The sequence below is a fragment of the Falco rusticolus genome, chromosome 1 (genome assembly GCF_015220075.1).
Source record: "Falco rusticolus isolate bFalRus1 chromosome 1, bFalRus1.pri, whole genome shotgun sequence".
Lineage (NCBI taxonomy): Eukaryota > Metazoa > Chordata > Aves > Falconiformes > Falconidae > Falco > Falco rusticolus.
In genome coordinates, this window is record NC_051187.1 from 104,554,795 (window position 1) to 104,569,237 (window position 14,443).

Below are 14,443 nucleotides of genomic sequence, written 5' to 3' on the forward strand. Positions count from 1 at the left end.
TGTACAAAAGTCTGCAATCAAATCTGGAGGTGGTACAATAGCTGGTTGCTCATCTGTATTCTTTCTTTTTGTCTTCTACCTTCCAGAAACTGGCTTTGGTTGCTGTAACACAAAATGTTTGATTGATATATATTTTGACATTCTTTGATACCTCATTTTTGCATATATATTTGTCTACCACAGTTCTGGTAAAGAGGAATAATTCTCACTTTGTGATGAATGAAAAAACAAAACATCCTTTGATCTTATTCTTCCCTAAAACACTTTATTTTTGATCCAAGGAAAAAAAAAAAAAAAAAAAAGCTGCTGTCATCAAAGTGCATTTCAGTGGGAGAGAACATCGAGCTGATGCTTGTTCTTCTCAAGCACAGAGAAAAAAAGGGATATGCAGTGTTATTTGCTGACACTATACACTTCCTTGGCATTTGTAACTGTTGTTAAACAATGAAAAAATAAAAGCAGGAACAGAGCAGGTGGATTTCACTGACAACCAAACAAGTAGCAAACAATTCCCATGCTCTGTCATTCTGAAGGATACATTAGGAATAATTGTCAGAAGACAGCTAAATGGCCATAATGAAGGAAGGTAGCGCTAGGGACTAAGAGAGGCCAGAACTCACCTGTATTTTCTGAGCCTCTGACTCCAAGAAGATAGTTATAGCCATGTAAGTGGCCTTTGCTCATCGAGCGTGCATGAGCAATGTGCCCTTGCAGCAAAAAATGTCAACTGCATCACGATATAGGACAGCTAGCAGGTTGAAGGAAGCAATTCTTCCCTTGCATTTGGCACTCGTGAGATCACACCTGCAGTACTATGTTCCATTTTGGCTGCCCAGTTCACGAATGGCATTGCCATAATGCACTGTGTCTAATGGAGGGCCACCAAAATGTGTAGGAGTTGGAGGCATGCGGAGAGACAGACAACTAGGGTTCTTCACTGTTAAGACAGGAAAGCTCAGGGGAGATTGTACTGTTGTCAACAGTTCTTTGGGTAGATACACAGAAACACCATGAAAGGCAACGCACAAGCCGAAACACTGGAAATACCAAATAGATTTAAGATTTCTTCTTCCTTTATTCTGATTATTTACTATGCATTTGCTGCTCAAAGAGGTTGTGGAATTTCCAACCCTGAAGATGTTCCAACCTTGACAAATCCCAGTGCCATTTGATTCAAGAAGGGGGTTAGACCAGATAATCTCTAGGGATCTTTACCAACCTATGTTATCCGCTGATTTTATAAAGAAAGAATAGAGCAGTTACCAATATACTTATTTTTATACTCCATACAGTTTAATACTAAAATGGCTACAAAGCATTCTACTCTTTATTAGAAGTCATTTTGTTAGGTGGGTTTCTCCCCCCTGTATGTTTAATTATGAAACACGATGGCTAGGGAGGGACCTGAGACATCTATCACGAATACCAACTACACACATAGATCCTTAGTTACAAGGTCGTCCTTGCCTAGCGAAGGCCAAGACCCGAAATGCAAGTGTGATGCATTCTTTGGAGAATGCATGACTCTGTTACCAAGTAGGAGCACCAAAGTGCCTTACATGGAGAGGGGTGCCAAAATTGTCACTCTTGAAGGTTTTGCTGATCAACAGAAATGCTTGGGCTGATCTCTGAAATCAAATCACACAAATAAATGAAAATAGAGGACTGACTTACAGTTTGGCTGCTGCTTCTATGAAACTTGTATTTTTTCCCTAGGCTAAAATAATGAAAAACTGATACATTGTACCATTCGGGTGGGGCAGCAGTCATACAGATTCTAGTCTGTGTACTTAAATTAGAAGGCAACTACCAGCATAGTTAAGATCTACAAATATATCCAGGTAGGCTATGAACAATATAAGTGAAGACTGTAAAGCAGGGGATAAAAAGTAAAAAAACCCAACCAAACAAAAAAACCCAAACCAAAACAAACCACAAATAACTTTGGTCAGTTGCTATAAAGCTACATGAACAGCTGCCAAGCTACTTTCTCCCCACAAGATGAAAATGGGAAGTAAATCAATCTCAGTGCCTTTCTGATACAGATTTATTGTTGACTTCAGTGAAGTCCTGTTTCATGACAGGACTACATGCTATGAGCTCCAGCAACTTTCAGGGTACAAAGTAAAAGCCACTGGTTCTCACAGATTATTATTGTTATTTCATAATTTTCTGAAGAGTGTACTAAAATGGCCACAAATAAAGCACATGGGTTTGTTTAAACAAAAGAAGTACAATCAGCATGTAGAAAGACCAACACCCTCTGCACCAGGTATGTCTTTCAGAAAAACTGCAGAGAGGGGGAAGCAGGAAGATTCCACCTACAAAGGATGCTATTTCTATTTACCCCTCGGAAGAGGTACATTAAGAAGCCATTTGTAACTGCTTCATTGAACTGACTTTCTACACTCACTAAAACAAATTACTGCATTTACAGCGTTAAATGCCACAGTCTGTTGTTGCAAACATTTGTAACGACTTCATGTACCATATTCGATTGATTAGGAAAATTTACAAATACAAGATTTTTAAAAGGAATACCCAAGTTAGCAAAACTAGCTAAAAAAGGCTCTGCTGATGATCACACTGGTGTTGTTTCCTCCTACCTTACATTTCTTATTTCCTAAATTGCTTTCATAATGAAGGTGCAAGGAAGCAGTCTTACAAAATTACAGTGGACATACACTTTTTACATTTATCTGTGACCTTTCTACTTCCAAAAAAGAAAGGTTCAGGCACTTAGCCTAGGCAAATGTTGTTCTGCAATTACATTTGGGGGGGTTGGGGCTACTTTTGTTTCTTCTACTCGGTACAGTCCCTCTGCTTGGAATTCAACAGCAATACCAGGATTCTTAACGTACCAATTGTTGCTTCTCATGACATCCATTAAAACAGGAGACACTGAAAAAAGAGAATCTCATTGACTTGCACAAGAGAGTCTTCAAGTGCTACAGCTGTTTCCATTCAGATACAGCAATTAATACTGACGGAATTGATTGGATTTGAACTCATCTAACATCATTAACAGTGAAGAAAATCTCATTCGTGCTTAGCAACTGAAATGGGCTGACAGAAAGATGCAAATCCTAACTACAGTTGCCTTAACTAATATGGGAAGAGGAGTAAAAAGCTTCAAGTCCATTACTAATCTTACTATGCACATTTTATTAATCTGCAAATCATTTCATTATCTCTAGTGAGTGAAACATAAGAGAAGGAAGTCCTTTGCTTGGGAGAAGTATCACAGAAGGCTATCTTAGTTAATTTTCTAAAAGATGTAGGACATACTGGTAGATCAGTAAGACGCCTCTATTCCTTGGCAGTGACATCAACAAGACCTGGAAAATCACTGCTTTGCCTAGTCAAGTGCAAAACAACTTTTTTTTTTTTTTTCCAGAATGATACTGCCATGACACAGACATGGGGAGTCAACAACCAAAGATAGATTTTATATTTTTTAAAAAAGTATGTGTGTATGTGTATATATATATATATACATATATATGATAGGTCAATACTTTGGTACATCTGTTTCTCTCCTGTGGAGGGCTTCTTACAGCAACACCCCAACACTGCATTTTTTCAGCAAGCACACCTTTCATAGTTCAATGTCCAGTTTCCACATGGATTTTCAAAGATGTGCACCTTCCCATTTTGACATTAGAACTCTTCACCCAAACGTACGCCTGTAACAGAGTACCTTAATCTTTTTATTCCTTAATCTCTTTTATTTTTCCTCCAGACATAAGCGCAGCTATCGCTGAGGTATACAGAGTGAAGCAACAAACTTCTCCTTCAGATTGCAGACATCTCTATCACATTAAATCAAAAGAGATTATTAGAAATTCAAAATAGAAAGTGACAATGATTGGTTTTCTCTGTTCACAGAAAACCCAGTCTTCCTCTCCACTTTCTTATGTGGGATGCAGTCTACAAGAAATTTCTAAAGAAACAGTTGAACTGAATCCCACACAGTCTGAAAGAAATCATTAAGATAATGACACAATGGTGTGCGTGGGTGGAGTGACAGTGTTACACCACAGTCAGGCTCCTGTTGAATAAAAATAAAATAAATAAAAGCATGTACTTGGCCTTCATATTAAGGAAGTACATGAGGTACCTTTTCTTGTGGCAGCAGTTTTGCGTACGTTTAAGCAAGCCACTAACCCACATATTTTAACTGCATTAAAAGATGATGTTTCACTAATAAATAGTACTAGGGAGCATTAAAGCATTAAAGAAGTAACTTACATCTAAATGAAAAATTAACTGTCAAAAGCTATCCTTATTGTTTAGGCAAAAGTTCTTCAAGAATGAAACACGTTGCTTTTCCAAAGATAACTATCAGTCGGTACAGTCACTACCTCTACCATTTAGACTTTAGTTCTTTTTTGCAGAATAATTCATTTTGAGAAAAGAACCAAGCCACATGATGCAAACATAAAACACTGTATATACATGTTGAAGAACTCTTTTCTTTGAAGAGGATGAAAACAAAAGCCATGCAGACTTTCCAAATGAACAGCATATGTCTGTGTCTGTTCCCATGTTTGTCCTGAACGGGACTGATGGGAAACAGAGGAAGCTCCTTCCAGCCAGTGCAGAATGCTTCCTGCAGAATCTAGTTTTCTGCCAAGATGGTATCTCTGGATTAAGTATTAATTTTTATTGCAGAATACAGGCTTCTATTTGTTCTGTTACTATCAAGATATAGATAGTGGTATCTACAACTTTAAGTTCTTCAAATGCCTTCTAGTTCACATTACAATCGTAATCTCCTGAGATATGTCTGGCATTATATATTGAATTTAAGGCACAAGCAGCCTAACTGCAATTACAGTAGGCCATAGTTTCTAACAGTACAGTAGTACAACAAAAAAATAAAAATGCCGCCAGTTTATAAAAGGGATATTGTCCCTAGAAAGAGGAACTCTGCACGCACTTCTTGGAAATGTTCAGTATTCAATTTTTTTTCCATTTCCACATAGAAAGATTTCCTTTGTAGTCCTTAAAAAAACCGGTGAAATAAACCCCAGTGCATGTCAGAGAACAAGTACACATGTTGTGCCCTAGAGCCATTACCAAGTCAGAGCAGTTACCTGGGATATATACAAATCAGATATATCTTCCTGCTGAGCCCAGTTAGGATTTAAGTACTGAATGCCTTCACTGCAGATAGACTATTTAGTATTTTTGCATTGCTAGTCTGAAACCAAGTCTTGAAGAAGCCTTCACAGATTTCTTTAAAAAAATTAAGTCAGAAAATAAACCAGAACGTAACCTGAACATGAAAGCACAAAACTGACTGGGGAAGATCTAGGTTTTAATTTACCTATGCTGAAGGCAAGTATTTCAGTTAGTATGCTTAGAAATGAGCTCTTCCACATTTCTAGGGGAAATAACACGTTCTCATTCCAACCAGCAAAACCACACCAGGCCTAAGAAAGCTCAGGGGCAGGAGGGGGGGTGAGGCAAGTGCGTTGTTTGTCAAAAACATAAACTGCCCTGGAAAAATTTGCAGTTGAAATAAGATAATTTTACGTAATTAAGTCAGTTTTGAAAGACAATTTCTAATCATTCATGTTTTCCCATGCCCAGAACCAAAAGCACTAACTTTTTGAGTGGAGAAGTTTGCCTGTCCCTGGGAAGAGTGAAGAACATCAGTGTCTCTTTTCAAGTTAAAAGTCTGAGACACATACTTTGTGTTGTCACCATCCCTTCTTCCACTGAACAGCCTTATCTAGAGGAAACAAGCTCCACATAATGCACAGTCACTACCTGAACAACTCACAAGACTCAAATTCCTGATGCAAAATGGGAATTAAGTAGGAAACTTCCTTTTTATATGCTGGGCATTTTGTATTTTGAATGGTGTCAAAATGAAACATTCTATGTATCAGCAAGATATGAATCAGGAATAAAGTACTGAAAGAGTCATTCCCTCTAGGAAACTCAGGCTTACCTTTCAATCCAGCGATGGGGATTTTCTGTAGAGAAACTATTGTTCCACGTGTTTTTTTTATGTTTCCTTTACAGAGAACTGGCTCCCAGCAAATTATTTTTTCTGAGTCGTATGTTTGCTTAGCTTTGGCAGATATGCAACTCTTACTTACATACCTAGATTTTACATTAAAATCCACTTCAGCAGTGGCCCCACTTATTCCAAGTTTTTAATATGGAATTCTTACAGTAACATTTATAAATCAGCTCTTCCATATGCAAATGACCAGCTATGTTAGTGTCCTTCCAGCTCAGTTTACATCTGTTTATCCAACTCACTGCACCAGAATCATGCATTTATCTTGTGAGTTTGAATTTACATCTAAAAGTTTGAATAACGCATCCCCAACATGCTAAATATATGCAAAACACATACTTACAAGTCAAAGACTAAGTAATGGAATCCTTCTTCTGATATGCTGTCATGAAGCCGCACTATTGAAAGGGGGAAAAAAAAAAAAAGATAAAACACCAGTCATCTTTTCCATGTCTTTAATGTCTCTCTTTGATTTTGGGGGAGAAGGGAGGATTATAATTCTACTGTAGAGCTGGTATTGCATCTGTGTCTGTTCTCATCTGTCTTTGGTTTTGTTGTTTGCTTTTTTATTATCTACCTTCAAAACAGTCTTTTTCAACAGGTAAGATAAACAAAAAGACTGTACACACAGCTCATTGTACACTTATTTTTAAAGGAGCTCTGCTTTTGCTATGTCACAGTCATTTCCTACCACCTCCTGCATGTATGGGCACATACACACACGCTGTACCTTGCCTTTGTCCTTCATGCTGAATCATGACTTAACAAGTACTAAAAGCTCAGGCAGACTTCATCTTAACATACTGTATTAATATGATTCAACTCCCTTTTTCCTAGGCAGAACCTCCAATCAATCTTTTAAAAAGCATACACAGGAGTCCCCAGTCAATGGACTTTTATTATCTTGAAACAGTACTCAATCTCATACAACTATTTTCTCAGCAGTATTACATCCTGAAAGTTGTAAACAAAACATGATGAGAAAAGAAAAAGGCACGATTAATCACAGATTTCAGCAGAAAAACTTTAAGGGCTATGTTAACAAATTCCATAATCGGAAAACAGATGCTGATTTTGAAAGAGAAAGCACCACTGCAAACTAAAAGCATTTGCCTCTACTAAAATAAATGGGGTCAAGAAGGGAATAAGTTATATTCCTGCTCATATTTCTATTACATAGAAAGATATATTTCCCTCTAATCTTCTTACCTGCCATCCACTTCAACCACATGAATGGTGAAGAGTCACAAAGACAGAGATCTCCTGGCAGACTAACGCCCACCAAGCCATGCTGAACTTCTACAATGGCAGCCAACAGCATGGCTGAAAGACTAAAGGGAAGGGACTGGGACTACCCACCACCCGGCTGTGGGTGCTCAGCCAGACCTACAGACAGCAAGGGTGGGCAGGAGGAGAAAAGGAGCGAGCACCTGGAGGTGTGCCAGCTGAGCAAGGTAACTGCCTCTCATTAAATCACTGTGAAGAGCGATTTCCTGAAAGATGTAAAATGCATGAGAGGACTTGCCAGAAGCAAAAGGATGCAATGTCTAGAAAACAGTCATTAGCTTTTCCAGTGCTTGTCACAGCTGACAGACTTACAGCATCCTAATGATTAAAACCCCATGTCATGTTGACATACACCTATATATCCATAACTAACGTTTTCCCCAAAAACGCATTAGTCATCTGCAGAACCTTCATTCTGAATGTTAAGAATTTAAGTCACATCGTGGTAGAACTATGAATTAAGTCCTGTGTTTTTTCTTAACTACTTTAAATGAAATGGCAATTTCCAAAGCTAATTTTTCCACAATACATGAAGCTTTGTCAGTAATTTGATCCAAATCATTAACAGTTATAGAATCAAATAAAAAAATCAGGGTACCCTAGGAACTGCTTCATGTTCAAAACTGAGCTGATGAAGGAAGTGTAAAAGAAAGTGATTTGCAGATTTCCCCTGATTATAGCTTTATGTACTAACCATTTTTTATAAAATACATGACATTTTAAAAAAAACCAAATAAACATTACTTTTTTTACTTAATAATATTTAGCCCAGGGAAACATCTTGTGTTTACACAACACTGAAGAGAAAACCATGTCTTGGCTGACTCACTGTCCAGAGCTCGTGATGATTCAGAAGAGCCAAGTAGGTCTAAATCAGAATTTGTGGTTTTGGCTGGTTCTATATTCTAGATTTGTCTGAGTTTGTACAAAATGCAAGCCTTGAACATAAAAGACCAAGGTAACAGTTTGCTGCCAAAAAAAAGTCCCACAAAAACTCAAAATCAACTTACTTTCTTGTTGTGTTGCTCGAGTTGAGATTTCAATAACCCCAAATGTCTGGTCTTTAAAGCAAACCAAATGTGAGATGCGCACCAAATACTAGCCTAGAACAGTATCCTGAAATTTCTAGCTAGAACAGAGACCCCTAAAACATCTGGCTTTAAAGTACACTACTTTGTACAGTAGCGTCAAAGATACTACCCATGAATGAGTGCTCAGAAATGGGATTTAATTACAGACCTTTGGCTATGTCACAGAGATGCAACATAATCCTAAAAGTAAATTTTGGAGTGCAGCAAGTACATTTTGCATATACCTCTCTGAAAAAGTTTTAAACTTCGCAAGATTTAATACATAGCTATAGTGTTTGATAGAAACTGCCTGTCTGTTCCTGAAACAGATTAGTAAGAACTCAAAGCATGTTTTTTTCTGTGAACACTTTTTTAATTCAAAGCAGCATTCCCCTCCTCACTGCTCGCAGTGCTAGTAGCATTCTATTCAAACAGGCTGAAGCCTTCATATTCGATTTCTCATATCGTGTATGGATATTGAGAGCTCCCAAATACAGTTCTGGTGAGACAGAGTATTTGCTGCCAACCGCTTTCAAAGAGCTCTGAAGCATGTAAAACAACCCAGATTTCTGAAACATCTTTAGGGAATTGAAACACTGTATTAAATCTTAAAATTTAGAAATGAAATCCACCTTTAAGGTATTACTTTGGTATTAAAACCAGACAGTCTTGGCTGGAGCTTGTGGCTACAAAACAGTAAAAAGCCTGTGTTCATATGCATACTTACTCAGGTTTTGCGGTTCACTTCTGCTGCAGTGTGTATATGCTAGCAACCAGCTGAATCAAAGGACTGTATTCTTTAATTACTGCTGTATTTTTTAAACACAGAATGACCTTCTTACATGCATTTATGAGAAGGTCATCTCCTAAGTAAGAATGAAGTCAACATGAACCTACAGTCATTAAGGCACCCTTTTAAAACTGTGACCTTGAAGAGACCAAGGTCACAGGAAAAGATAAGCTGCATTTCGTTGCCTTTGGTTCAAGGCTGTACAAAACCCCTTAACCTCTTTCTCTCTCTTTTTTCTTTTTTTCTTTTTCTTTTTTTTTTTTTTAAATAATCATGCCTACCACTCGTACTGCTAGGAATAGCCATATTTCTGCCTGCGATAAATACTTTGTATTTATACAAAGCAAACAGACGCTATTACAGCTATTACATATAGGTATCAGCAGCTCTGTACAGAATAGTAGCATATTCCTAACATGTCGTAGAAGAGAAGTACCTTGCCCGACAGCACACAGCATATCAAAACTAGAGCCAAGAGTACAAGTTTTATCTTGGGTAGAGGCATCTGTCACATCCCTGTTAATAAGCAGACCAGCACGGCACCATGTGAAGGGGCTTCTCAAGCTCTGCTACCTGCCTGAAACAGGAGGTGCTCCTGCTTTGTCACATCCTTTCCTAGAAGAGGGCTTCTTTGTTTGGTGTTGCCACAGAACCATAGCTCCCTTCTGACTCAAAAAGGGCTGCAACTTGAGACTATGTTTTTTTCTCAGCCGGGTGATGCCATTTCCTTACCAGCCAAACTCTAGTCTGACATGTCCATGGGGGAATCTTCTTCAAGGATCGCATTCATTGTTTTTCTTTCCTCCCAAATGTCTGAATCATAGAAGTGAGACGGGACAAATCCTTCTCTGAATCAGGATCACATGCCCCTGATTGTCTGTGAAAAGGAAAACAGGCTGAGGCAGCCAGAGAAGATCAAAACTGCCTTTTGGCAAGTGCTTATGTTGGCTTCTTCAGTCAGTTCAGATACAGTGTTATGCCAGTAAATCTGCTAGGTGAAAATCCCAAATAACCACGGGCAAAGGCAAAGAATCTGTGGTGAAGACAAGACAGCTGGACAATCCAGAGCAAAGGGCACATGACAGCACAGAGGCAAGTAAAGTATTGCCCAGACTTTGCTACTGCAAAGTTTTGCATGCAACTCAGCTGGGAAAGACAAGGGATGTCGGGATGACAATTTGAGAAGCTATTCACAAGTTTAAGAGGTGATTCACTACACAAAGTATTCGTGTATTCACCACAAGTATATATAGTTCTTTGCACACACGTATCACGTGCACACAGGCACGACAAACCAAAAAGCAGCAATTACAAAGATTATTCATCCAGTATGAGAACCCCCATCAGTAACCCACACTACAATTCCTGCTTCTGCAGAGACACATCAGTAGAAACAGTTCCATTTTTCTTTTCTGAAAAGATTACAGTTAGACCTCATCATTATTAATTGGAGTTGTTTCACGAGTGCTGCCATGAGCAAACACATCGTATGGTGGAAAGGACACAAGAGTAATTACTTCTCTCCTCCCGCCTGCTGTAGCACTGTGGTCGTTCTCCTCCAGTGGGTTACAGAGGAGGCGCTTAACCACCTGTGACAACAAAGTTGTTGCTCTTCAGCAAACCACTGAAAATGCCTGACAGGAATCCAGGGAGCACACAGCTCGCTCTTTTGGAAAAATACTATAAGCCCACAACAGATCAGAAATATCCCTTTGGGTTCAGCACTGATTTTCCTCTGAAATACTTCCCAATCATGACTCTGCGATAATCATTACAATAATTTAAGGGAGAACTCCTATTAGCTTTATTAGCTTGATATTTATCCATTAGTGCGGCCGAGCTCCAATTAGACTGACAAGTAAAATGATCTCCTTTATATGGCTTTTTGTGTTAACTATAGTGTTTTGTGTCTATTTTTCAGAAAACGGCTTGGTATAATGGATAAGCAACCTTAATATCTCCTTTCTGAATTTCTGCCTTTAAAGAAAAAAAAATAATCAAAATAACAGTGTTCCGCATACTTTCAATGAAAATCCAATTCTTCCAGGTATGGAAACAAGTCAAACAGTAAAGTCAGATAAAAGTTCTTCAGGGTAAAGATACTAACCCTATCTAAACTATTGCCTAAAATATTTATTTTTGCAAAATTGCTGAATGATAATTTGGATGAATTTGTATTTCACATCTGGATTAGTTCACATTACAAAGACAAAACATCTGAGAAGTCTGAACTTCAAACAGAAGTCACGGTCCAGGTCAGTACAGCAGCTGCACAAATGTGCACCAAGATGTCAACCTGTCAGAGTGTCAGTTTATTAGGGAAGACTCTCTCCGTGCCATCCCATTCATTGTGTTTATTAATAGAGCATAGAAAGGGATAGTGTAGTTAATGATAATGTAGTTAAAAGACACTCATTTTCCCTTTGGTGCTAAAGAGTAAGATCTATGGACTTACAGAGGCATTGATTGTGTAACTCTGTGAAGCTACATGTCTCAAAGTAGTGCACTGTTAGAAAGCTATAGGGGTCATTTGTCAGTAGTACAGGTTTAAAATGGGTTTGAAAGTCACAAAAGTATATGTCGTATTTGCTGAACTATGCAAATTATTTCTTCCAGTTCCTGCCTTCCTGCTAGAAGAGTGAAAAAGGGACTTAAGTGCTTTCCCTCTATGTTCATTTCCAAAAGTGTATTAGAAGTATTTATGCAGATCTTACGCAGATCACTTATTAGAAAAAAAGAACTTTAAAAAATGAACTTAATTACTTAATAGAAAGAACTTAATGGAATGACTTAATCTTAGGTTTTCTATGAATGGCTATCTGCCTGCCACTAGGTATGGGGTAAGCTGTTGCATTTGTAAATAAAGAGGTAAAACAAAAAACCTCAAGTCACTGAAAAGGTGTAACTATGTATTTTTGAGTAATATTTGAACCACTCAATTTTATGTTTCAGAACACTTGCCTACAAGCATCTTCTGCTCTCTCATCTCTGACAAATAATGCCTCATGGTCAGCAAAGATGTTTGGCTAAGAAGTGGATGATCTGTAGTGGCTTAGCAACTGTTAGGATACAGATCTTCCTGCAAAGTCACCCTTTGTCATCTTTCCTGTTCTACTAAATAAACCAAGCTGATGAGGGAAGAAAATAAAAGCTACTGCTAGATCTTCACCAGAAACTCAAAAGGATGCCAGTGCAGAAGTCATTACAGAAGTGCCAAGAACAAAGTCAAAGTTCATCCTTACAGCTTTTAGTCTGGATCCCAAGCTAAACATGATAAACACAGAACTGCATATGGGAACAGAGCTGCAGATACGAAAGCTTGTGAACCTATGCTCAGCAGCGCTGCTGTCTGCACTGACCAGACATTGCTTCCTTCAAAAAACATTTTCACCGCAGCCTCATTCTCTATGCCTCAATGCTCCACGTTTTTCCACCACTGTCACTACTTCCTTTCTTTTGATGCCTGGTATAAATAATCCGTGCTGAGCAACCAAACTCCCTAAATCAGTGGTGCACAACAGTCATGGCTACAGCCTCCATACATAAACACAGTAAAAAACAACCCTGCTCAAGCCTATGCTGTAGTTACTGCTGTGGCTACAGCTCTTGTTTTGTGCAGCTTAGATACTTCTTTGAAAGCAACTGGTTGTAAATATCAGTCAAACTTAGTAAGAAAGCTGGATAAATACTCAGGTGCTCTGCACTGAATCTCTGCTACCACTAACAGATCAAAGCCCAGTGTATAAGTCAGGTAGCTAAAAGCTGATTCGTGACCACAGAAGAGGCCGTGTGGATAGACCCCCTGCATGGGGTGAAACAGTTGGCAGCTGCATGGAGCACAGGTCCTCTCATCTGCTGCGGCACAAGATGAGGGATGCCCAAGTCACAGAGCAGAACTTAGCTCTTGCCACCGTTGATAAGCAATGTGCAGGGAAGTGTCCCTTTGTCCCTGCTCACATTTCAGGAGCTGAGAGTCAGAAATTAAAATTAAAAAGGAGCTGAGATTGCTTCTTATGCTTATACTTCCTCATATACAATACTATTCTTCTGAGACCATGAGAGCCTGAGGGGGCTCTCTATAATAAAGCTGCTCAGTAACAGTAGAAAGAACTTTGTAAATACTAGAAAGAGCCATTATCTAACAACATGAAATATTTAGAGGCTAATCTGGTAAGATTAGTACAGTAGCAATGCTCAAGGGCAGCTGATTTTTGGAAGATATTAAACATAGAATAATGCTTTGCGTATCTAAGAAAATAATCCTCCCCCATGTTGTTAAATACACAAGCGGTATACTGCAATACTTACTGTCATTACATGACTTTATACACAGCATTGTGTATGCTATTAACAGATCCACATTCAGCAACAGTGAATCAAAACTATATAGCTTCCAAATTCATTCAACAGCTAAACAACTTATTATTATAGTTTAAATTCATGGTTAGTTAGGGTCAACAACTTGAGAAAAAATCCTATTCATCTGTATCTGTACTGGTATAATGAAAAATTACGGGAAAAATAATTAGGCAATTTAATAATTGGAAAGCCTGCATTTGTCCCCAAGGCACTGTAACAGTAAGCGTTAACTAGCATGAACGAAATGCCACATATTCTAAAAATACTCACTTGTGACCAAAACTCTCCCCATCAAGGCCCTCACACAATAAACCTCTGTATTCTCATGAAATGCCAGGAATATTTACATTCACTACCTTCGTTAAGACTCCTCAAGTTTAATGCATGCTTGGAAGTCAGTCTGCCAAACTGTTAACTTTGGTGAAAGAAAGATTTTTGTTACACAGAAAATAAAAAAATACTTGCCAAAGTAGATAAAAGACCAAATTTTGAAGTGTACAGTCAAGGTACTGATGTCAAAGCAGATGGCCTCAAAAAAAAAAAAAAAAAAAAAAAAGCTCTTTTGTCAGGATGAGACTCTTGCTTCATTCCTGCTGGATGAAGACTGACAGTTTACAAACAGGTCATCAATACACATTGTGGGAAATGTCAGGGAGAGAGGAAAAAGAAAGAATGCTTTAGAAAAAGTATGTTTTGTGATCAAAGGAGTCTCATTGAGCTACTAAACACCCTAAAAAATCCCAAGCAGCTTCTCCAGTCTTAAGGAGTGATGCACAGTGAAGCACAGACAGACCCTCAGGTCTAGCTTCTACGCATGCTTTAGGCACCAAGTGCTAACAAACAGAACTTAAAAGACAGAAACCAATTCAGCCTGAACACTAGGAATGTAGCTGCTAAAAA

The 14,443-nt window shown here is 38.4% G+C and overlaps 1 protein-coding gene across 25 annotated transcripts in view; it reads right to left on the bottom strand.

Moving 5' to 3' along the window:
* The window catches only part of CAMK2D (calcium/calmodulin dependent protein kinase II delta), a 159,393-nt gene that overhangs the window by 61,432 nt on the left and 83,518 nt on the right, over positions 1–14,443 (bottom strand). For all 25 annotated transcript variants that reach the window (XM_037393895.1, XM_037393926.1, XM_037393905.1 and 22 more), the window contains one exon: positions 6,381–6,435. In XM_037393895.1, coding sequence (XP_037249792.1) covers positions 6,381–6,435 — 55 coding nt within the window. The remainder of the gene's footprint in view (positions 1–6,380; positions 6,436–14,443) is intronic.